This window comes from Danio rerio, chromosome 25 (assembly GCF_052040795.2).
Source record: "Danio rerio strain M-AB ecotype USA chromosome 25, GRCz13ab, whole genome shotgun sequence".
NCBI classification, from domain to species: domain Eukaryota; kingdom Metazoa; phylum Chordata; class Actinopteri; order Cypriniformes; family Danionidae; genus Danio; species Danio rerio.
Window position 1 is genome coordinate 3911183 of NC_141045.1, and position 22669 is coordinate 3933851.

General features: G+C 36.3%; 2 protein-coding genes across 12 annotated transcripts in view; one reads left to right on the plus strand and one right to left on the minus strand.

The window, feature by feature from the left end:
- Positions 1-88: 88 nt before the first annotated feature.
- On the minus strand, positions 89-22178 carry best1 (bestrophin 1). Of its 5 annotated transcripts, none has more exons than XM_087311522.1 (11): positions 21955-22178; positions 16923-17121; positions 15672-15766; positions 15355-15588; positions 10008-10162; positions 9613-9690; positions 9449-9473; positions 6937-7089; positions 6618-6698; positions 2209-2360; positions 89-1632 (listed from the first exon to the last, which is right to left on the minus strand). In XM_087311522.1, exons 6-11 carry the CDS (start codon positions 9645-9647, stop codon positions 714-716), a joined length of 1365 nt encoding a protein of 454 aa, XP_087167648.1. In that variant the 5' UTR covers positions 9648-9690; positions 10008-10162; positions 15355-15588; positions 15672-15766; positions 16923-17121; positions 21955-22178; the 3' UTR covers positions 89-713. The 5 variants fall into 5 exon arrangements, with proteins under 5 accessions (XP_087167648.1, XP_087167647.1, XP_087167645.1 ...); XM_087311521.1 differs by lacking the exon at positions 21955-22178 and adding an exon at positions 19268-19552; XM_087311519.1 differs by lacking the exon at positions 9449-9473 and having other exon boundaries at positions 21955-22093.
- The window catches only part of rab3il1 (RAB3A interacting protein (rabin3)-like 1), a 95128-nt gene continuing 92083 nt past the window's right edge, over positions 19625-22669 (plus strand). For 4 of the 7 annotated variants that reach the window (XR_015526016.1, XR_015526018.1, XM_087311555.1 and 1 more), the window contains exons 1-2: positions 19625-19749; positions 21923-22161. Coding sequence is in view for 4 of the 7 variants with exons in the window: in XM_087311555.1 (XP_087167681.1) it covers positions 21959-22161 (203 nt within the window). In the remaining 3 variants the exon portion in view is untranslated. The remainder of the gene's footprint in view (positions 19750-21922; positions 22162-22669) is intronic. The other 3 variants (XR_015526017.1, XM_087311556.1, XM_087311558.1) reach the window with 1 other exon arrangement.

The following is a 22669-nucleotide window of genomic DNA, read 5'->3' on the forward strand; positions in this document are numbered from 1 at the left end:
TCAAGTGTATTTACTAATCTATTTAATTAATCTCTACCTAAATAAACCAATTTAAAAAAAATGTGGAAACTGTCAAAGTTTGCATTATGTTATGATCATGTTATGATTTATCGTCCTCTTTCTCCTTCATAATGTGATTTTGGGGTGATAAAACTTACATGTGTTGCATTTTTGAAACAGAAACTACTTAAATCTTGTCAAAAAAACAACATCTTCACCAACTAGATCAGATTTCTTCTCCACCTGACTTAGAGGTGTTCCCTTGTTTTCACTGCTCAACTGCCCAACATATCCCTGTCAGCCAATGAGATCCCAGAATCATTGGGGGAGTTGTGCTGATTGGCTGAGTCGCCATAGGGCTCGTACTGACGAGATTGGCTGTTCTTGTAGTGGTGGGTCTACTTCTGATTGGCCAGTGGTTGTTCTGTGATTGGCTAGAGGATTTTACAGTTGCACAGGTTGTTCATCAACATCAGGTTGTTCAAGTGTATTTACTAGTCTATTTAGTTAGTCTCTACCTACATAAACCAATTTAATAAAAAAAATGTGTGAAAACTGTCAGAGTTTGGATCAGGTTATGATTCATTGTCCACTTTCTTCATCATAATGTGATTTTGGGGTGATAAAACTGACATTGGTTGCATTTTTGAAACAAAATTTCCTTAAAATCTAGCCAAAAGAAAAACAACTTTCAGATTTTCTCTCCACCTGACTTAGAGCTGTTCCCTTGTTTTTACAGCTGCGCCCAACAGATCCCCGTCAGCCAATGAGATTCCAGAATCATTGGGAGAGTTCTGCTGATTGGCTGAGTGCTGAGTCGCCGTAGGGCTCGTGCTGACAGGATTGGCTGTGCTTGCATTGCTGCTTCTGCTGATTGGCCAGGGGTTGTTTGCTGTGCCGTTGCACAGATTATTATTACTATTTGTCACGTTCACATTCACTGAACTAGCGGTGTTGATTTGCGTTTGCGGCCAAGATGGCGGTGTGAATGTAAACACCCTCTCTGGTGTAGATGGAGATGGAGATTTATCGACAGATAGTCGCAGAGGGAGAGGACGGCGCGATGGTAAGCCTTGGATAAGTCGTGCTTTGGTTAACGAGCATAATTCAGGCACAGGATCTGGAAAGGAGAACGCCGGATGTTCGTTGTCTTCCCCCACCCAAGGGAAGGCGGATGAAGGAGGTGCGGGTGTGTCAGGCGGAGCCAGGATTTGTGATCCCACCATAGGTTGTGTTAAGGAGCTGGAGCTGTCACCATGCGCTCTCCGTGGTCTTGGTCGTGGAACGGGTGGAGGGATGCAGTGGATGGGCGTTTGGGGGCAGCTGTAAAAACCGGGTCGTTCATACAGAGGCATTGCTGAAAAGGCGTCCTCGCTCACATCCGTGTTGCGACTGTGGCTGGGCATCTGTGAGCTCTCAGAATGGAGGTAAAGTGGGAAACGAGAGAACGGAGCACGGGGTCGGCGTCGCAGGAGGGAGACTCTTGATGTAGGGGTCGAGCGGGGGAAATTGGGCGACTGAACGCCCAGAAGTCGACTCAAGCTGCCCAGGAATGGAGTGGAGTGATTGGCCTCCTCGTGCTCTTTAATCTGCTCCAGATTGTGCTGGAATTCCATTTCCTCTTTAGGAACGCTGAAAGACAGAAAAAATGGTGATCTTGAAAATTAGTTTTGACCTAACTTGACAAAATAGGCTTCGAAGTCTTGGAAATATAGCTTTCTTATGCATCACAAGGGGTCATTCACATTTTCCGTTGTTAATGCTCTACTTTGAAGACCTGCCAATGACCATATAGCAGGCACGTGCACACATAGGACTCAACCTGTGCAGTGCACATGCCCTTTTTAGTCTTGGATAGAAGTGCCCTTCCAAAATGATCCAAAGTGCCCCAGCGAAACCTCCCCCCCTACCGCCTTTTAGTAGGCACGCGACAACACTGCTCTTGAGTATGCACGCTACCCACCCCCCACTTACAGTACGCGCGCGACAACACCACTGATCAGAACGCGCGTGACAACACCACTCTTCAGTACGTGCGCGACAACAACAACACCCCCCCAGTCTTCAAAAAATTTATCCTGCACATGCCCTTTGTACAGTCTCTGCCATATAGTGTTTAATTATGTTCTGATACAGAAAAAGCATGACGTTTAATAGGGTGTGCTAACTTTTGCACATGACTGTCTGTGTGTAAGGATGTCCATTCACCTGATGTCCAGCGCAGATCCCATGAATGAGGGTTTGCGGTGTTCTGCGCTGGCGGCGGTGTACGGCGGCTGAGGCTCAGCTTCATCCCAGTATTTATCTCTCTCAACCAGAGGAACCAGATCATACATCTCATCCACTGACAGCAGAGACACCTGCGAAAAAAACAGGGCTATTAATGTTTGTACTTACAAAAAGTGCAGTATTAAGGGGATAGTTCACTATCTAGAAAACCAGAAAGCTGGAAAACTTTTCAGCTTTTTTCAAATATCTTCTTTAGTCTTCAACAAAAGAAAAAACTTATAAGGGTTTGGAACCACTTGAGGGTGAGTAAGTAGTGAGTAAATCTTCATTTTTGGGTGAACTAGCCCTTTAAAGTTGAACTTAACAATAAACTTTTAAAGTTAATGCTTTCATGGTAAAGTTTATATACTAATTATTAACTATTTAAAACCCCTAAACTAACACCATATATACATGATAGCCATATAGCTAACAAATCTCATGTACCAAACTTGAACTTGATATCACAAAAATGAAGGATTTTCACCTCACTAAACTTATAGGGCTCTATTTTGACGGTCCATGCGCAGAGCGCAAAACGCAGGGCGCAAACGCTTTCAGGGCGTGTCAGGACGCGTTTTTGCTAATTTCAGGACGGGAAAATCCGCTTTACGCCGCGGCGCATGGTCTAAAAGGGTTGAGTTTATTTTCTTAATGAGTTATAGGTGTGTTTTGAGAATAAACCAACCAGAGTCTCATCTCCCATTCCCTTTAAGAGCCAGCTGCGTCGCGCCAAGAGTGCATTCGCTATTTACAGGACGCAAAGTAAGTCTAAGTGGAAAAAATGAGCATTTCACAAGCAAACAGTTCACAGTTTTTTAACAGAAAACTGTTAAACAGAGCATCTACTGCGTGAGAATGAGAGAGAATGGATCACTTTCACATTCGCTCTTGGATAGGGAAACCTTTACACACAGACATCCATTAGTCTATAAATAAATAATTTTGTTTGTTAAGTGCAAATATTCGCTTCAAAACTATTTCTAAATTCACTTCTAATTTCCAGCAAATGAATAAATGAACAATAATAACGAAGTGTGCTCAAAAACCTGAGTTATATCCTAAAACACATGCTGTGCCCCATATGGTCTAAAACCTGACAGGTGGGCAAATCTAAGCTTGTTTTTAATAAAACAAATATAAATATGGATATAATAAATAATACTGCTAATAATAATAACATTATACAAAAGCAAATTGTTATGAATGAACTGAAAAAGCCTCCCGAGATGATGAAGACATAAAAGCAGTGATTTTTCATATTTATGTAGGCTAGAAAATAATGTTTTGTAATATTTTAATCCTTTATATTTATATCCTATATTTATTCTTATTATATCCTATATATATCCTTAATATAAATTTGTTCATATGTAAAGATATTTGCCTATTGCTCTCTTGTGCGTATTAAGCAGTGTGTAAGCGAGGTGCAACTCTGCACCGGAGTTTAGACCGGGTTAGTTTTGGTCTAATGAAAAATCTATTATAGTTTCTTAAAATAGCAACGCGCCAGCGGTCCGCCTCAGAACGCCTTTTTAGATCAGAACGCCTATGAGCGCACATATGAGGGCTAATGCATTTGCTATTTAAACAGCGTAGCGCAACGCCTCAAAACGACTCTTGCGCTAAGCTGAATCTACCAGAAGACTATTGTGCCGCACCTTGCGCCACACTGCGCCGGGTGTATGATAGGGCCCTTAAAGTTAATGCTTTCATGGTAAAGTTTATATAAGGATTTTCACCTCACTAAACTTATAATCTCCATTTGACACCATAACTATGCATTTTTCTGTCACAAATATCCCTTCTTTCACAAAAGACAACAAATTAGCAACTTATTTTCTACTTATTATCTAAATCATAAGCGTTTTTTTCTAAATTTAGAGCATTTAAATGTACATTAAAAGCAGTGGTGTAAAGTAACTAATTAAATACACTCAAATCACTGTAATTAAGTAGTTTTACTCAGGAATTGAAATTTAGTAAGTAGTTTTAAAAACGTGTACTTTTACTTTCCCTTGAGCACATTTTTAGTGCTGTATCTGTACTTTTACTACACTAATTTTCTTCAACCTGCAGTCACTACTTTATTATTTCTTGTCTATGAGGATTAGAAAAATCAGTCCTGTGATTCCTGTCCAATCAAATCTCACATAGAAGGTATATCGCCTCATAATGAACTACCTCAAAATAGGGTTGATCAAAAAAATATATTACTGCTATTCAAATATATAATATATGAATTGATTTTTACTTTAACCTTATTATAAATAAATAATTATATTGTTCAATTATAATGATTAAAATAATTTTTATTTTTGTCAAATACTTTTGTGGCTAAAAAGTATGGGTTCAGGCAGCGTTTTGGCACTGGTACCGTTTTAAAAGTATCGATTTAGCACCGGTATTGAAATAACCATAAACAATACCCAACCCTACCCCAAACATGTGCGCTTTATAATTGCAGTAAACTAGTTTGGAAGCATTAAAAGTGTACAAGATGTCCAAAATCTTTACATGCATTGACCCGGGCACTGTTAAGATGCATGTCACAGATAAGAAGATGACGGATGTTTACTGTATGATGATCGAAATGGCTTTAAACATCCAGCAGGCACAAGACGTCAACATGATGTCAGAATGAAGTTGTACCCCAGTGTCATGGGGATGTTGCATTTTGTTTTTTCTTGAAAACCATGGAAGCATGTGATGCCAAAATAATGTTGGATGTTTGCTCAACATTGGATTTTGGTCACTTTCCAACACAACCTAAAGTCAACCAAATATCAACGTCATTTGATGTTGTTATTGAACAAATAACGTTGTCCTTAGACGCTGGCTAGACAATCTAACCTAATGTTAATGTCTTATGATGTTGTTTGACATTAACATTAGGTTAGGTTTTGCTGTTTTTGTTTTCTCAAATTCACCAGAGGCCGCTGTGTACGCTTTTCCCAACCCACTCTCATTCTGAATACGGAGCCGGAGGTATGTATGGCTGCATTTCATTTTTTAAGCAAACGCTATGGGGCGGTATGACGCCTTTCCTTTTGGCGCTCACCGGCTGACCGCTTACCCCTGTGTGGAGGGCTTTCCCTTCACTACCAGTTTGTCCGGTTAGCTCGTCGTGTATGTTGGCGGACTTGAGACACAGAGAAGGAGTTGACCACGATGACCAAGTTCGAGTCCGGGGAAGAGCGGTTCCAGAAATCAGGTAAGACAAAAACAGAATCCAAAAAATAAAACGAGCGAGTGAATAACAGGGTGAGAATGTGGTAAAATCCGAAAATGTGGTAAAAAAAATCGAGGTCTTTGCTTTTTTCTGGACGGCGTTATTCTAAACCGTCGGTTGGGTTCAGGAGAAGTGAGGTGGCGTGCAGATCAATCGGTAAAATCGCTTGGGTTTAGGGAAGGAGGAGGTTGGGTCCGTCAATTGGCCGGTCGCCCAGTCAATCATTCAGCCGGTCAACAGCAGCCTCTGGTGGGTTTCGACAAGAACAGTGCGTACGAACAGTGAGTGCGAACGGAACTTACGAGAGACATTTGAGAGGCGAAAAAGCGCAAACAGCGGCCTGCTGGGCAATAACTCGATGCACTACAGAATGTTACGTTTACACACACATGCACAAATTACATGTAAACTCTTAACAGCGTAATACTCACTACTCTTGAGTACTTTTTTTTACTCATACGTTGAGTAATATTGACAACAGATACTTTTACTCTACTTACACTACATTTTTAGACAAGTAATGGTACTTTCACTTTCAATTTTTCAGTACTCTTTCCACCACTGCACCTGACACAATAACTATGCATTTTCTGTCACAATTCAATCCATTTTTTATCATATTATCACTTCTATCACAAAAGACAACGAAATAGCAACTTAATGTCAACTTATTATTGAAATCATAAATGTTTTTCTAAATTCAGAGCATTTAAATGTGCCTTTCTGGACAATTTAACAACATATGAGCTCCATTTCTATTAAATACTGACCATTTCGTACTTAAAAATGGTGCCTCTACCCCAGAACACCCCATATACTGTAGGAGCACACATTATTAAATCCTATAAATAAATGTTTTATTTTTAGAAACATTCTTATGTGAAATATAAGAACAGTGGGTGTCATAATATCTCCAGTGGCATCAGTGACCAAATATACTTAGTGCGATGTCAACATAAAATCACTTCAGCCCATCATGCATAACCAAACAAATGCTAAGTGCTCCTACAAGCCTAAAAATCTAACAGAGAGATTGTCCAACCAGACACACAAATCCACACAACAACACAAAAGCTCCAAAGACATGTTATTAGTGTGGTATATGATGATGGTGTACCTGTAAATTACGGTCCACCAGCCAGTTAGTCTCAAAGTCGTCGTCATCCTCCCCAAACGGATTAATAAGCTGCTCTGCAACCTGAAAGAACAATTAAACAAAGCAACTATTTTCAAACTATTCTTTAAGATGATGTAGGTACATTACATCAGTGTTATTTAAATATGTATGTTCGTCCAAGTTTAGTATATGTCATGTCAGCCACAGTTGAACACTATCATTACGCGGAGGTTATTTAGCACTAAATAGTAGTTACAACCAGTTATTATAGACTGTGAAGCGTCAGCTAATGGGATGCTTTACTAATACGTTTACACACCTTAAGCCAGCCCACGTAGAAGAAGAACTGGAGTAAAGTGAAGACAGGCAGGTAGAAGTCGAGGTTGTGACCCGGGTAACCCTGGGCGGGGTCAAGAAACTGCCGACCAATCAGACAAGTCAAAAAGAAACTGTACACAGCCACGGTTACCACCTGTAAGAGAGAGCAGGATGCTAAGCTCATTTAATATTATATAAACAATATTAGTGTTCATACAGTAGATGGGTTTTCATCACTTTGTGTAATTATGAAGTATTGTATCGTATTGCATCTTATCATATCATATCATATCATATCGTATTGTATGAGTGATGGAAATGCCAAAATTCAAATAAAAATCCTAATTCGTGAAGAAGTTCGTGAAGAAAATGGTTTTGGAAAAAGCTTAAAGCAAATAATGAAAGATGAAAACACATTTGCTCAATTAACTTTGATGTAGACAAAATCCAACCCAGGCACATTCTGATTACGTACCCCTATATATATTTCTGGAGAGCGCCAAATATGCCCCAGGAGCTACTTTTTTTGCAGTTTGTGTTTTCGCAAATTCAGCAGAGGCCGCTGTGTACGCTTTTCCGTAGCTCCAGAAATGTATATAGGGCTACTTTTTTAGAATGAGCCTATGTTGCCAAAAATCATGTAACCAATCAATCAGCTGTCTCCATTATACTTGCAACCCGGGCTCATTGCAGATACAAACCCAGGTCTACATTTCTGGGGAGAGCGAAATACGTAACCGCAGATATGTCTGCTCGCAGCTTTTGTTTTTGCAAATCCACCAGATGATCTCAAATTCCTCTTTCATGTCCTCTTCTTGCATAAATCCACTAGATCCACTAATCCGCCCACCCCTTTCCCTAAACCCAACCAATAGTGTTTTCAAAGGCAATCTAGTAAAAGAAAAGCCGTCGCGGCCACGTGATTTCACCATAATTTGAGCCTGTATTTTTTTTCCTTGCGGACTTGAACCCTGCCAGCGCGGTCAGCTCTGCTCCGCATCCCAAGTCTATTGGCGTACGCGGCGAGCTACTGGGCAAACAGGTTACACCAACAAAGCCATCCACATGGAGGTAATCAGTCAGCGGTAGTGTGAAAAGGAACAGAATCCGTCGACGTCGTCATACCGCCCTGTAGCATTCATTTTACAGGTGAAATGCAGCCACACGCACCTCTGGGTACATCATTTGAGGTCTCCAGAATTGTAGACAGGGGTACGTATCCACAATGAGCTTGTGCTGTAGACTTGCCTTGTTTGTTTACTGTTGGTTGCCAGGTTACCAATACTACAGTCAGCTCCTCTAAAAACTTGATGGAAACACACCACTTGATGGAAATACTTCACATTTGGGATTTTTTTCTTTTGTCTTTTTTTGTGAACTTTTTTTTTAATAGACTTGCTTTACGTTATTATCGGATCCCGGCTAATAAAATACACATGGATACACAAAAATAAACATTTATTCAGCTGTTCCAAACTTGCTTGAGTTTCAGGCTCCACACCTATTGTGAAATTAAGTATTTGCATGAGTAAATTATATACAAAGTCAACACAAATATTAAACCAAAATGCGTGAATAAAGAGAAATTATAACTACACAGTGCAAAGATGCAAAATGCATGATGCGTTTCCCACAAATTAATGGATTTTACCTCAATCTCATCTACCACACAATGTCAAATAATTGAACACAAGCGAAAAACGCATGAAAAACATCCTGTGAGTAAACTAGAACAAGACATTTGGTGTAATCCCAGCATTAGAGGGGCTGACTGTAGTATTGGTAACTTAGCAACCAACACAAGGCAAGCATATAGAAGACAGCTGATTGGTCACAAGAGTGTAACGTTTGCTACATCAGAGTGTATTCGGCAAATGCATTTTCATCTCCAGTTATTCATATTAACTTTTTTCAAAAAGTCCAAAACTACCTCAAGCGAACTTTAAAAACCTTTTTTGTGAACAAAATGTTTCCCAATCAGAAACCATGTTTAGCTCTTCCAGTAAACTAGAGATCAGTTCTAGCTCTTCCAGCCAATCAGAGACAACTTTGAGCTCTTCTAGCCAATCAGATATAATTTTTTGCTCTTCCAGCCATAAGAAACCATGTTTAGCACTTCCAGCCAATCAGAGACCACTTCTAGCTCTTCCAGCCAATCAGAGACCATTTTAGCTCTTCCAATCAGAGATAATTTCTAGCTTTTTCATTCAATCAAAGGCCTTTTTAGCTCTTCCAGCCAATTAGAGATCACTTCTAGCTCTTCCAGCCAATCAGAGACAACTTTGAGCTCTTCTAGTCAATCAGATATAATTTTTTGCTCTTCCAGCCAATCAGAAACAATGTTTAGCTCTTTCAGCCAATCAGAGACCACTTCTAGCTCTTTCAGTCAATCAGAGATCATTTCTAGCTTCTCCAGCCAATCAGAGATCACAGAGATTTGTATTTGTATTCCAATTTGTATTCCACAGAGATTAATCAGGCAACAGATGAATATGTTAAAATAAATCACTTACCAAGTACTGATTGTCGCAGAAGACACTACAAAAATCACACAAAATTGGTTTATTCGGTTTAGTTTCATTTCATATCATCAAGATGGGGAAATCTGAACTGTTATGGTAGTTTTTTTATTTTCTCTATACTAGTAGAAGAAGAAACTACATGAGTTTTATCAAACCTGTGTATAAACGAGAGGTAAGCTGATCCAATCATATCCGTACAGCCTCATACATTGAGACCGAAGCGTGTTCAGTTCCTACCAGGAGAAAAAATATATATTTATAATTTTTTAATTATATCAGTTAATTGAGATTGTATTATAATAATATTCAAATTAAACAAAAATGTTATAAAAGTATAAATAATAATAAAAATTGAATTTGAGGTATGTAAAAAAAAGGTTGTGTTCCATTTGGGATGACACTAAATTCATGTACCTTGCTGTTGAGTGTGTAATTACATAGTGTATAAGTGTATAGTGTGCCATTCGGGAGCCGTCGTCAATGTGCTATTCGTGTGCCAGTCAATGAGAATCCCCATAGTGAGTGGAATAGTCATAATCTGTAGACGTACGTTGAGGATGGCTGTCATTGCGACGTCGTTATTGATTCGTCCTTCAGATCGAGCTCTCATGGCCAGACTGACAAACCACATGCAGGGAACCCAGAACTTATTATGAGGTGAAGGAAGCTCCTGCAGCTGCCTCAGCTCCTCCGCCGTCATCAGACCTGCGGGAGAGTCCAAAACACTTCACACTGTTTAAGAGCACACAAGCTAATAAATATCCAACCAAGGCTCATTTTGATCACGCACTTCTATATACATTTCTGGAGAGCGCCAAATACGTCCCATGAGCTGCGTTTATTTGCAGTTTTTATTTTTGGTAATCCACCAGAGGCCAACATGTACGAAATGTCAAATGTCTCTCACGAGTGCCATTCACGCCTGCTGTTCTTACTTAAATCCACCAGAGGCCGCTGTCGACTGACTGACTGACTGACCAAGTGACTGACCCCTCCTTCCCTAAACCCAACCGATAGTGTTTTCAAAAGCACCGATTGACCCACTTAACTAAGCCCAACTAACACTTTTAGAAAGCAATCCAGAAAAAGAAAAGCCCTCGCCTGATTTTTACCACAGTTTAGCACATTCTCACCCTGTTATTTACTTATTCGTCAAAGCCACCGGACAAACTGGTAACAGCAAGAAAGCAGCCCATACAGAGGTAAGCGGTCAGCTGGTAAGTGCAAAAAGGAACAGCTTCATTCCCCCCACAGCGTTCGTTTTAAAGATGAAATGCAATCAAACGTGCCTCTGGCTACATAATTTCCGATCTCCAGAAATGTATATAGGGCTACGTTCTCAGAATGAGCATGGATGTTGGAGTTTTAAGGATGTTGGAACTATCCTTAAACCTAACAGACTGAAACTAACTTCTAGTGTTTCTTATTTTAATTTCAGAGTTTAATTTATTTGACAGTCTGTCACGTTTTTGGGTCCCCATGTAAGGCATTTTCTTAATTTGTGTGCAATGTGATAATTTGCAACATGTATGCTCAGTGCTTAATTTGTGAATTGCAAGGTTCCAGAACAGATCGGGGGATTGGATCCGGCATGTTACTCGAGGAAGTAGAGGTGTCGCGCATGAAAGTGGCAAGGGGGGTGCTAGCAGGACGTTGGATGGCGGAGGGTTGTTGCAAACGTAAGTTAAGAGCCAGGGGGTTGGAGGGGGGGGTTGGTTGTCGCAGACGAATGTGAAGAGGGTTGGGGTGCTAGTGGGGCGTTGGATGGGGAAGGGTTGTCGCGAACGTAAGTTAAGAGCCGTGGGGGTTGGTTGTCGCAGACGAATGTGAAGAGGGTTAGGGATTTGCCAAAGAAATTGAAAGTTAACAGCGGACGAGGGAGGAGGGCAGTTGAGGAGGAGGATTGGTAAAATGAGGTGCCTAATCAGATTTCAGAGGTGCCGGATCTGGATCCTGCGTCTTCCAGCACAAATTAAGCCCTGTGTACGCTATGTTAAATCGATGAAGATCTTTTCTTAATTTGCTGGTGTCTTTTGGGATTGCATGTGTTTTCTTAAAGCGCAGCCTGCTAAGTTCTCTCTCTTTAAAAAAAAAATAAAAATTTAAACATAATTTAAAAAACAAATATTTTAGCACGTTGTTCGTACTGTTTTTGTTGTAATTACACCATTTTAACCAGTAGGTGAATCATTTCAGTGAATCATTTCCAACATAGGCTCATTCTGAAAACGTAGCCCAATATACAGTACGCTTCTGGAGATCACGCATTACGCAGCCAGAAGTACTTACGGCTGCATTTCACTTTTAAAACGAACACTATGATGGCGTCCTTTTTCGCGTTTACCAGCTGACCGCTTACCTCCATATGAACAGCTTTCCCGCTGTTACCAGTTTGTCCTGTTGGCTTGCTGAGTACATCAGCGTACTTGAGATGTAGAGAGGAGTTGACCACGACGATGGGGTTGGAGTCCTGTGAAGAACGGTTCCAGAAAGCAGGTAAGATAAAAACCAAAAGCTAAAAAGGCAAATAACAGGGTGAGAATGTGGTAAAATCTGAAAACATGGTAAAAATAAGATGAGGGCTTTTCTTTTTCTGGTTTGCTTTTGAAAATTGTTAATTGGGTTTAGGGAAGTGGGTGGGGGCTGGTCAATCAATACAATTGGTTGGGTTTAGGAAAGAAGGAGGGAGGGTCAGTAGATCGGTCAGTCAGTTAAACAGTCAGTCAACAGCGACCTCTGGTGGATTTACACGAGAATACCATGCCCGAATGGCATTCACGAGAGAAATGTGAGATCTCAAAAAGCGTACACAGCAGCCTCTGGTGGATTCGCGAAAACAAAACCTGCAAAAAAAAAGTAGCTCCTGGGATGTATTTGGTGCTCTCCAGAAATCTGTATAGGGGCACAGATCAGAGTGAGCCTGGGTTGATCATTTCATTGATTCAATTAAAAAGATTGGTTTCTCCACTCACTAAAATGATCGCTTTGATTGTACTTTTCTGCCTCCAAACCAATTCACTTTTATTTAAATATGAATATAAACTGCGGAGAACAGTTTTTATGTTGTGATGTTGTTTGGACAAATAATGTCAGGATTTTCATGTTTGCATGAACTACTTTCAAAACTCTTGCTAAAGCTCTTGGAAATCTGGAATAATTCCTTCCTGTTTCCTCTTTGAGTGTAAATCCCAGACACCAGAGGGTACTGGAACAAAACATGGCTTTAATCTCTATTCTAGGACACATTTCTTGGCCTGAATTTAACACTTTCTGGGCAGTTCATTGACATTTTTCATTTAGCAGACAATTGTATCCAAAGCGAGGATGAAAGAAGCACTTCAAATCAACAGAGAGTAGCAGTATATCAATGCTATGACAGACTAGTCAACGTTTCTGTTTAAAAAAGAGGAGAGCGTGTGTCCAATAGGGGATTTGTCCAGCACACAAGGCAAAAAATATCTGTTAATGAACAGCTGTGAAAGTTGTAAAGTACGGTTGTGAATTGCATTATGGGATGTTGATCTCTGCTCCGTCGACTTTTGATGTTGAAAATTCAACTTTAACTGTGACTTTTATTGACATGTTAACAGTTTGAAATAATATATTGCATAATAAATAACATGCAAGTGTAACGGAGGCCAGCTAGTGATTGCTGTGCAGGTAAACCTCACTCCTCTGACCTCTAAATGTGCTCTAGCGACAGACACAAGAGGCCATGGTCTTTAGCCTCCTTGGTAGAACACCCAACTCCCATGCGGAGGGTCAGGCAGTTTATTACAAGGTTTTTGTAGCGTAAATACAACACCAACCCAGACAATATATGACTTTAAACTATTAAAAATGTTCATAAAAGTCACTTTTTGGAACTTTTCAAGGTTAAAAGTTTGTTAAAAGAAAGATCAAGATCCCATAATGCAATTCAAAAGCTAAAATAAGTGAAAAAACTGCTAATTTACTGATATTTTTATATTGCACTCACCTGCGTAGAGCACACTCAGAATTGCAAGTTTTCCAGAAGTATGAAGTACATCAAATAAAGTACATATGAAAAATTGAGATCGAAGAGAAAAAGGTCAGTTATAATTGCACATATTTTTTTAATGTTTCAGTGTGCTGCTAGCTTATATTTTATTTCAAGAGTTCACACTTAGCTGATGATTAATTATAAAAGATAGTTTGGCATGCTGTCCCAGGAGAGAGCCCTGAGCTCATGAGATCCTCGAGCCCAGGGCTCCCTCCCGTTGCAAGGCAGGAGGGGAGTTTGAGCTCAGGTAGATCTCGAGAACTCCCCTGCTGTAGTAACCAATGAACAGTAAGTGATTGCTCTTGAAGATAACTACGTACTAGAAGCATGTCTATGGTGCCAATTTGGATTATTCAATTAACTTAATTGCATGTTTTTAGGCGGTGGGAGGAAACCGGGGAACCCGGGGGAAACCCACATGAGCATGGGGAGAAGTGCAAACTCCACACAGAAATGTCTGCTGGTTTGGTAAAGCCTGGAACCAGAGACATTCTTGCTGTGAGGCAACAGTGCTATGCACTGGGCCACCATGTCACCCATCTAAGAAGGAGGAGTAGGGGTGGAAGGGGGGACTCTTCAAAACGAAGATAGCAGTGGAATGAAACCCAGGGTATTTATAGTAGTTTAGGAGTCATCTGATTGGAGCATAGTGAATTGGATAATGCGGATCCAGCCTCTAGCAATCATAAGCACGTGATCCTCTTGAAATTTGTTTATACATAAACTTCACTTAATGTGTAGGCTTTTTTGTTTGGCAACTTATTAAAACTAAAACTTATTTTTCATTTGATGTTTCATTAGAAGGCTCATTCTTACACCGTGTCCTAACTACAGGCAATAAAGCTACACTAACCGGCTACTTTATTGCAGTAGGAACACCTCACTGGTATCGCTTTGGACCACTTTTGCCTGCAGAACTGCCTTAATCCTTTGTGGTATAGATTCATTAAGCTACTGGAAATATTTCTCAGAGATTTTGCTCCATATTGAAATTATAGCATTACGTAGTTGCTGCAGATTTGTTAGCTGCACATCCATGATGCGAATCCACCACATCCCAAAGCTGCTCTATTGGATTGAGCTCTGCTGACTGTGGAGGCCATTTGAGTACAGTGAACTCATTGTCATGTTCAAGAAACCAGTCTGAGATGATTCACGCTTTATGACATGGTGTGTTATCCTGCTGGAAGCAGCCATCAGGAGATGAGTACACTGTGGTCATAAAGGGATGGACATGGTCAGCAGCAATACTCAGGTAGGCTGTGGTGTTGACACAATGCTCAATTGGTACTAATGAACCCAAAGTGTGCCAAGAAAATATCCCCGCACCATTACACCACCACCACCACCCTGAACCATTGAATCAAGGCAGGATGGATCCATGCTTTCATGTTGTTGATGCCAAATTCTGACCCGACCATCTGAATGTCACAGCAGAAATTGAGACCACCTTCAAAGTCACTTAAATCCCCTGTCTTCCCCATTCTGATTCTCGGTTTGAACTCCAGCAGATTGTCTTGACCATGTCTACATGCCTAAATGCATTGAGTTGCTGCCATTTGATTGGCTGATTAGAAATTTGGTTAAAGAACAGGTGGATCCCTAATAAAGTGACCGGTAAGTTTATGTTTTTCATGTTAAAATGAGCGTTTGTTCTAACCATCTGCGATAACGATGTACAAAATTTCTATTTTAGAAACCACCATTTCTATTTCCACAATGTCGTAGCAAAAACAAAGTTTAACTTTGTATTGTGAACCTAAAAACAAGCAACACAAAAATATTTGTCGTCTTGACTTTTTGTCATTAAACAGTGTAGGAGGTGCATAAACGCAGGTGTTGGTGCACATGAAGAGGAACAGTAGAGTTTTACCTGCTTGAACCAAGTGGCTCATGGTCGGGAATCTCTTGTAGACAGCCGTGCTGACGGAGCGGTAGATGAGGATGCCGGACAGGTTTGCGTAGCGCATTAAACTCCTGCGTATGAGTCTGGCTCCTTCATCTGCACCCCGTACATGTCCACTGACCAGAGCTGACAGGCGGTCCGGCCAGGGGACGCTCTCGAACTGACCCCACCAGCGGGACACCACCAGAGTCACATAGAAACCTGCAGGAGACATTCATCATCTTAAGAGATCCACACGTTTTCCCTCTTAATAGAAAATGCTATTTTAAGTGGCATTTATTTACCCAGTACGAATGACACAGGAATGAGCTGAGCGTACTGATCACAGTACAGGGAGAGCTTCTCAAACATCCTGCGCTGCTCTTCAGTCAGTACACACCTGTCAATCAAACGGTGCACTCTTAAAGGGACAGTAACACTTTAAATATTCATTATCCTTCGGCTTAGTTCCTTTATTCATCAGTGGTCACCACAGCGGAATGAACCACCAACTATTCCAGCATATGTTTTATATGCATTTCCAGCTGCAACCCAGTACTGGGAAACATCCATAAACACTCGGCCAGTTTAGCTCATTCATTCATCTATAGCGCATGTGTTTGAACTGTGGGGGACACTTGAGCACCCGGAGGAAACCCACGCCAACACGGGGAGAACATGCAAACTTAACATAGAAACGCCAACTGACTCAGCCGGGACTCGAACCAGTTATCTTCTTGCTGTGAGGCGGGTCAAACAGATATATACAGGGAAACCAGAGTCTGGGTCAAATAAAAGGGGAATGGTCGGTATAGGCAGCAAGCAACGTAAACAATCAGAACAAAGCAAGGGTCAAACATAATTTTTATTTATTTAAAAGCAATAACTTGACTAATTAACCTAGTTAAGCCTAGTTAAGTTTATTTTTAAAGCTTGGTTGTGTTTATAAGATGCAATTTTTATAAGATGTGCTGTGCTCATGCTTCATTTGTAGAAAATCACGTTATTTTTTCATATATCTTACTCTGATTATATACAGCTCAGCTAACATGAAAACCACTGTCATATTTCCTAGTTTCTCTGAAGACCCGCCCTCAAGAGGCTCTGATTTGTCAGCTAACATAATGTGCTGTGATTTGCAGATCAGCTCCACATCACCAGGAAGCCTCTCTGTTATAACATGACAGCGCCTCTGGCCACGCCCCTTCACTGTGCAGAGTGTATGTGCCAAACCTGAAGGGTTTATGACATCATTAACCCGGATGTGTTTTTTTCTAGTCCCTAAACTTAAACTTTTTTAGGCTGTGCTAAGCTAACTCTGTAAAAGCCAATGTCTCCATTTGCATTGATCTTTGAGCATCTTACATTCAGAAATTTTGTTTATGTCACACATCTACATTACACATTAACTATAGTTTAAAATATGATATCGTAGACGACCACTACTTTAAATGTCACTTCAAGCTGAATACTAGTATCTTGAAAAATATCTAGTCAAATATTATGTGCTGTTAACATGGCAAAGACAAAGAGAGTTAAAACTATGATGCCTTTACCTGTATGTGATGCTGATAATGCAGTACATCACCGTGAAGATCAGCAGCTCGCGATACAGCAGCTTATAAATACTTCCTTTCCATCGCAGAAGAAGGCGATAAAAGGTGCCCAGACGCGCATCTGCCACCCGCCGCGAGTACGTCACCGTCATCGCTGCCCCTTCTGGACAGGACCAGGAAAATCACAGTCTCGTTCCACCTGCCAGCAGGAAACTATGGTAACTTTGTAAAACTTTGATTTGCTTATTGAAGTAATTTAAAGCAACTAAAAGCATTTGTTGTCGTGACTTCTTGCCGTATCATTAGCCATGTCATTCATAGTGTTTTGATACTAAATCAATACTTTTAATAAACCTAAAAGGCCCTGTTTGTCTCAGATTTCAAAATGAACAGAGTTTTATTTACATTGTACTGAGAACTGAGTACTAAGTCAACTAATTAAAAGAAGAATCTAAATAAGAAATTAAAAAAGCATTTAATATACAATTTTAATCATGTAATTTCTCCATATAGGCATTAATTATCGCAACTATGGTGTCGGTGTATAACCTAAAAAGTTGAGTTGAAACTTAAGTCGCTTATTAAAATAGTTTAACGTAACATAAAAATTTTTGTTTACATATTAAGTATAGTCTCATTACTTTGAAATAGTTACTGTTTATAATATTATATGTTATACATAAAATACATATAATGTGTGACATAATAAATAAATAAATAAATCCATACTTTTAATAAATCTAAAAGTTTAATTTCCATTCTATGTGCAATATAGATTTATAATTATTCTAAAATTAATATAAAATTATTTTAATTAAATACTTATTAGATTGAATTATTAGGTCATTATTAGATTATTTTATTTAATACTTATTAGATTCGATTATTAAATCATTATTCGATTATTTAAAAAAAATCTTTATTAGATTAATTTATTAAATCATTATAAAATTTAATTATTAAATCATAATTACATTTATTAAATACTTATTAGCTTAGGTTAATAAATTATTTTAGATTTAATTATTAAATCATATTAACAATAATGAAATAAATAATTTTATTAAATCATTATTAACTTACTTTATTAAATACTTATTATATTCAATTATTAAATCATCATTATATTATTTTATTAAATCATTATTTAATCAAATCATTAAATAATTGATTATTTGAAATTGAAATTAATTAAATACTTATTAGATTAGGTTATAAAATGATTTTTAGATTTAATTATTAAATCATATTATTAATAATTAAATAAATCATTTTATAAAATCAAAAAATTACTTTATTAAATCATTATTTAATTAAATCATTATTAAATTACTTTATTAAATACCTAGATTAAATTATTAAATCATCATTAGATTATTTTATTAAATCATTATTTAATTAAATCATTAAATCATTATTAAATTACTTTATTAAATACTTAGATTAAATTATTAAATCATCATTAGATTATTTTATTAAATCATTACTTAATTAAATCGTTAAATAATTATTAAATGTTTTAAATACTTATTAGATTAGGTTATTAAACGATTTTAGATTTAATTATTAAATCATATTAATAACAATGAAATAAATAATTTAATTAAATCATTATTAAATTACTTTATTCAATTTTTATTAGATTATTTTATTAAATCATTATTTAATTATTTTATTCAATCATTATTAGATTTATCTGCATTTATTTATCCAAATATTTGAATTTTTTATATACTTAAATACTTAAATTTTAAATACTTTTTAGACAACGCAATTACAAAAGTAATATAAATACAATTTCAACGATGTAATTAGTGATGAATTACTTTTTAAGTAACTAACCCGACACTTTCAGCCAATATATACGATTATAAATCAAATAAACGCATACATGTGAGCTCATTTACACAAAATCACACCGATCGCTAGTTAAATGAAAATGCTGGTAAAAGCAGAATGAAAACAGAAACATATTGCATGCAAATCCTCTCTACTCTGCAACAAAATGCAGTTTTTTTATAATATCAAAAACATTCTTAAATCAAGAACCATTTCTGCACAAGCAAGTCTTGTTTAAGGAAATATTAAGCCAAATGAAGTTGAAACGAGCAAAATAATCTAGTTTTTTCTTTTGACACATAATATATTACCCCAATGGCAGATTATTTAGCTTGTTTTAAGTGAAAAACTCATTTAATTTTGCCATATTGTTTCTTAAAACAACAAAATGCTTCCTGATTTGAGAATATTTAAATATTTGGACTAAAATCAAGACAAAAAAATCGAAGTGCAGTGCATTGCTCATTTGCACACTGCATGCATAAGAAGTAAGCAGCAATACTCACAGCCTGTGATGCTTCATGAATTGCCAACGTTTTTACCGGAACCGTTATGATTGTGAGATCCAGACGCCCACAACTCCGGTCACTTGACCTGATAATCTGTTTTTCCACTCACAAAAGAGGCATTGTGCAAAACTAGGGGGGGCTTATTAATCCGTGCAAATCTTCCACACACATTTATAGACATTCATAGACTCGATTATTAATTGCGTGGTTATGTAATGAGAACATTATATCGATGATCTGATGTTTTACTTCATTATTAAACGTTTGTTGTATTTTGAGGCCCTCAGAAGGGAGTTTTCTGCAGTTTTTATCGCCCCCTAGTTGATGAAATGCTGATCTGCTGGTGGCCCCGTTGCATTTCTTTAACCCTCGAGTGTTGGAGCTGGGAATGTTTAGATGCTGGGAACATGCAAATGGCTTGTAAGGGTGTGTTTTATTTTTGCATCAAGAGTTTATGAGGAAAGAGCCGGGTCACTGGGGTAAGCCTGATTTTTGTTGTTGTTCTTTTTATATTTGCGTCTGGGTGTTTTATTTGACGTGAGAAGTGCTCTGACATTATATTAAAGCATTGTGCCTAAACACTGGCTTCCATACAATCAATTTGCATTGGGACAACATGAAGGAATTGAGTTACCTTATTAGTTTTAACAAATTTAAGTCAGTTAAAAATAAAACAATTAAGTTGTCTCAAAAAAAAAACTCAAGAATTGTGTTGATTCAGCTCATTTAAAAGAAAGTCATCCTGTATTTATTGAGTATATTTAGAAAACAACACTTGCGCTTCACCTGCTTTGTGTTCTATTCATAAGCATTATTATGAGTTCTATTTGTTATTATATGAGATTATTATTAGGATGTACTGTAATTAGTTATTTATTCCCTAAATTTATTTCAATAATTTTCAGTACTATTTGGAAAAGGGCTGCTGTTGTTTGGTGTCATTGTTGAAATAGCATGGTTTATGAATATGATCACTTGCTGAATATACTTAATTGAAATATGATATATTTGAACTTTTGCTTCATATGTACACATAATTATTGTAGATGTTTATGAAAAAGGATACATTTTATAGGATATGTATTTGTCCATTTGTTTGTTAAAATGCTACGGATATGATACTGCATATATCATATATTTTATTATTATTTTATTTTATTATTTTAAATTTGTGCTTTAATATAATATAATATATTAGAATATAATATAATATAATATAATATAATATAATATAATATAATATAATAAATTATATTATATTAATCATATTATATCAATTTAATATAATATAATATAATATAATATAATATAATATAATATAATATAATATAATATAATATAATATAATATAATATAATATATTAAATTATGTTAAATTAATTCTATTATATTCTATTATATTAATTATATTCTATTATATTAATTTAATATAATATAATTTAATTAAATATAATATAATATAATATAATATAATATAATATAATATAATATAATATAATATAATATAATATAATATAATATAATATAATAAATATAATATAATAAATATAATATAATATAATCTAATATAATATAATATAATATAATATTATATAATGTAATGTAATATAATATACTAAATTATGTAAAATTAATTTTATTATATTATATTATGTTAATTATATCATATTATATTAATTTAATGTAATTTAATTAAATATAATATAATATTATTTAATAAATTTATTATAATATAATATAATTTAATAAATAAAATTAATATAATATAATATAATATAATATAATATATTTAATTTAATATAATATAATTAATTTTATATAATATAAAATAATATAATATAATATAATATAATGTAATATAATTTAATATAATATAATATAATATAATATAATATAATATAATATAATATAATATAATATAATATAATATAATATAATATAATATAATATAATATAATATAATATAAAAGACACACGATGACACTTTAACAAATTAGTATTTGTTATTTATTATTATTCTTATTTCATTTCATGTCATTGTTAAAACAGCATGGTTAATGAATATGATAATTGCTGAATATGATTAATTAATGATTATGATTAATTAATTGGAATATGATATATATATATATATATATATATATATATATATATATATATATATATATATATATATATATATATATATATATATATATATTTATATATATATATATATATATATATACATAATCATTGTGGCCATTTTTGAATAATTTTAATTGATGTAGGATATATATTTGTACAGATCATCACTAGTAATACATAATAATTATTTAAAAATTACACTGAATCTTTTCTAAATATAAGAATAAATGTTGTAGCTTGAGAACTCTTGTCCAGTTGTATTTTTCTAACGTTGGTTAGAGTATTGGGTTGGATATTTAACTGACTTCATTGTTGCGAGTGTTCGTTTATGGTGCAACACTTTAGTTACACTTTGAAGATCTGAATGGAAACTTCAGCAAAGAAAACTACAGTGTGTCTGAGACTGAATGTAGTGTGTGTGTGTGTGTGTGTATATACATATGTGTGTGTATGTGTGTGTATGTGTGATTGTGTGCATATGTAAATGCATGCATATGTATGTGTGTGTTTGTGTGTGTATGACAGTAGGAGGCGCCGTATTTAAGGCAGTGGTTTACTGTTATGGATGCGTTTGAGGGTCTCCATCAGGTCCAGCTCTCCTCTTCTCCTCCTACCGCTCCTGGGTACGAGGTGCTGCTCACAAGGCATTCTGGGATAGCGGTTTACTCCTCACCGGTGTTTTTCAGCAGAGGAGAGATTGCAGAGCATCATCATCATCATCATCATCATCATACAGCAGAGGAGGAGAGATGTCCAGTCGGGAGGTACGAATAAATTTCACCTAACAGAATAAAAATCACCACAGTAAATATTTAGTTTGCTATTTTTATAAATTCATAGCATCGATGATTTTAATTTATCTAAACTGATTCTGCTGAATGAACCAATCAATGTTTAGAGTAACATCAACATGACATAACATGACATGATAAGGCATAGCATTACATGAAATAAAGTCACATGACAGCCTGAGATAACATAGAATAACATTGCACGACATGACATAACAAAATGGCATGAAATTACATGTCCTCAAAAAATAAAACATATTACATATTACATGACAACAAAACAGCATACAATTGTGAAATCACAACATGACATAACAACATAGCATGACATAACATGACATATAAAGGCATAAAACTGCATTACATGATGTAACATGACATGACATAACATGACACTAAACAGCATAAAATTACATGACATGACGTAACATTATGGGACATAAAACAGCATGTTACATGAAGTAATATAACATGACATTAA

Bases quoted from the DNA above. Each gene is read 5' to 3' on its own strand.
- best1 (XM_087311519.1), bottom strand. From the start codon at position 17,074: ATGACGGTGACGTACTCGCGGCGGGTGGCAGATGCGCGTCTGGGCACC. The intron at 15,589-15,671 runs GTAAATAAATGC...TGTCTCCTGCAG, and splicing joins TCCTGTGTCATTCGTACTGG to GTTTCTATGTGACTCTGGTG. The intron at 7,090-9,612 runs GTTTGATAAAAC...TCTCTCTTACAG, and splicing joins TACCTCTCGTTTATACACAG to GTGGTAACCGTGGCTGTGTA.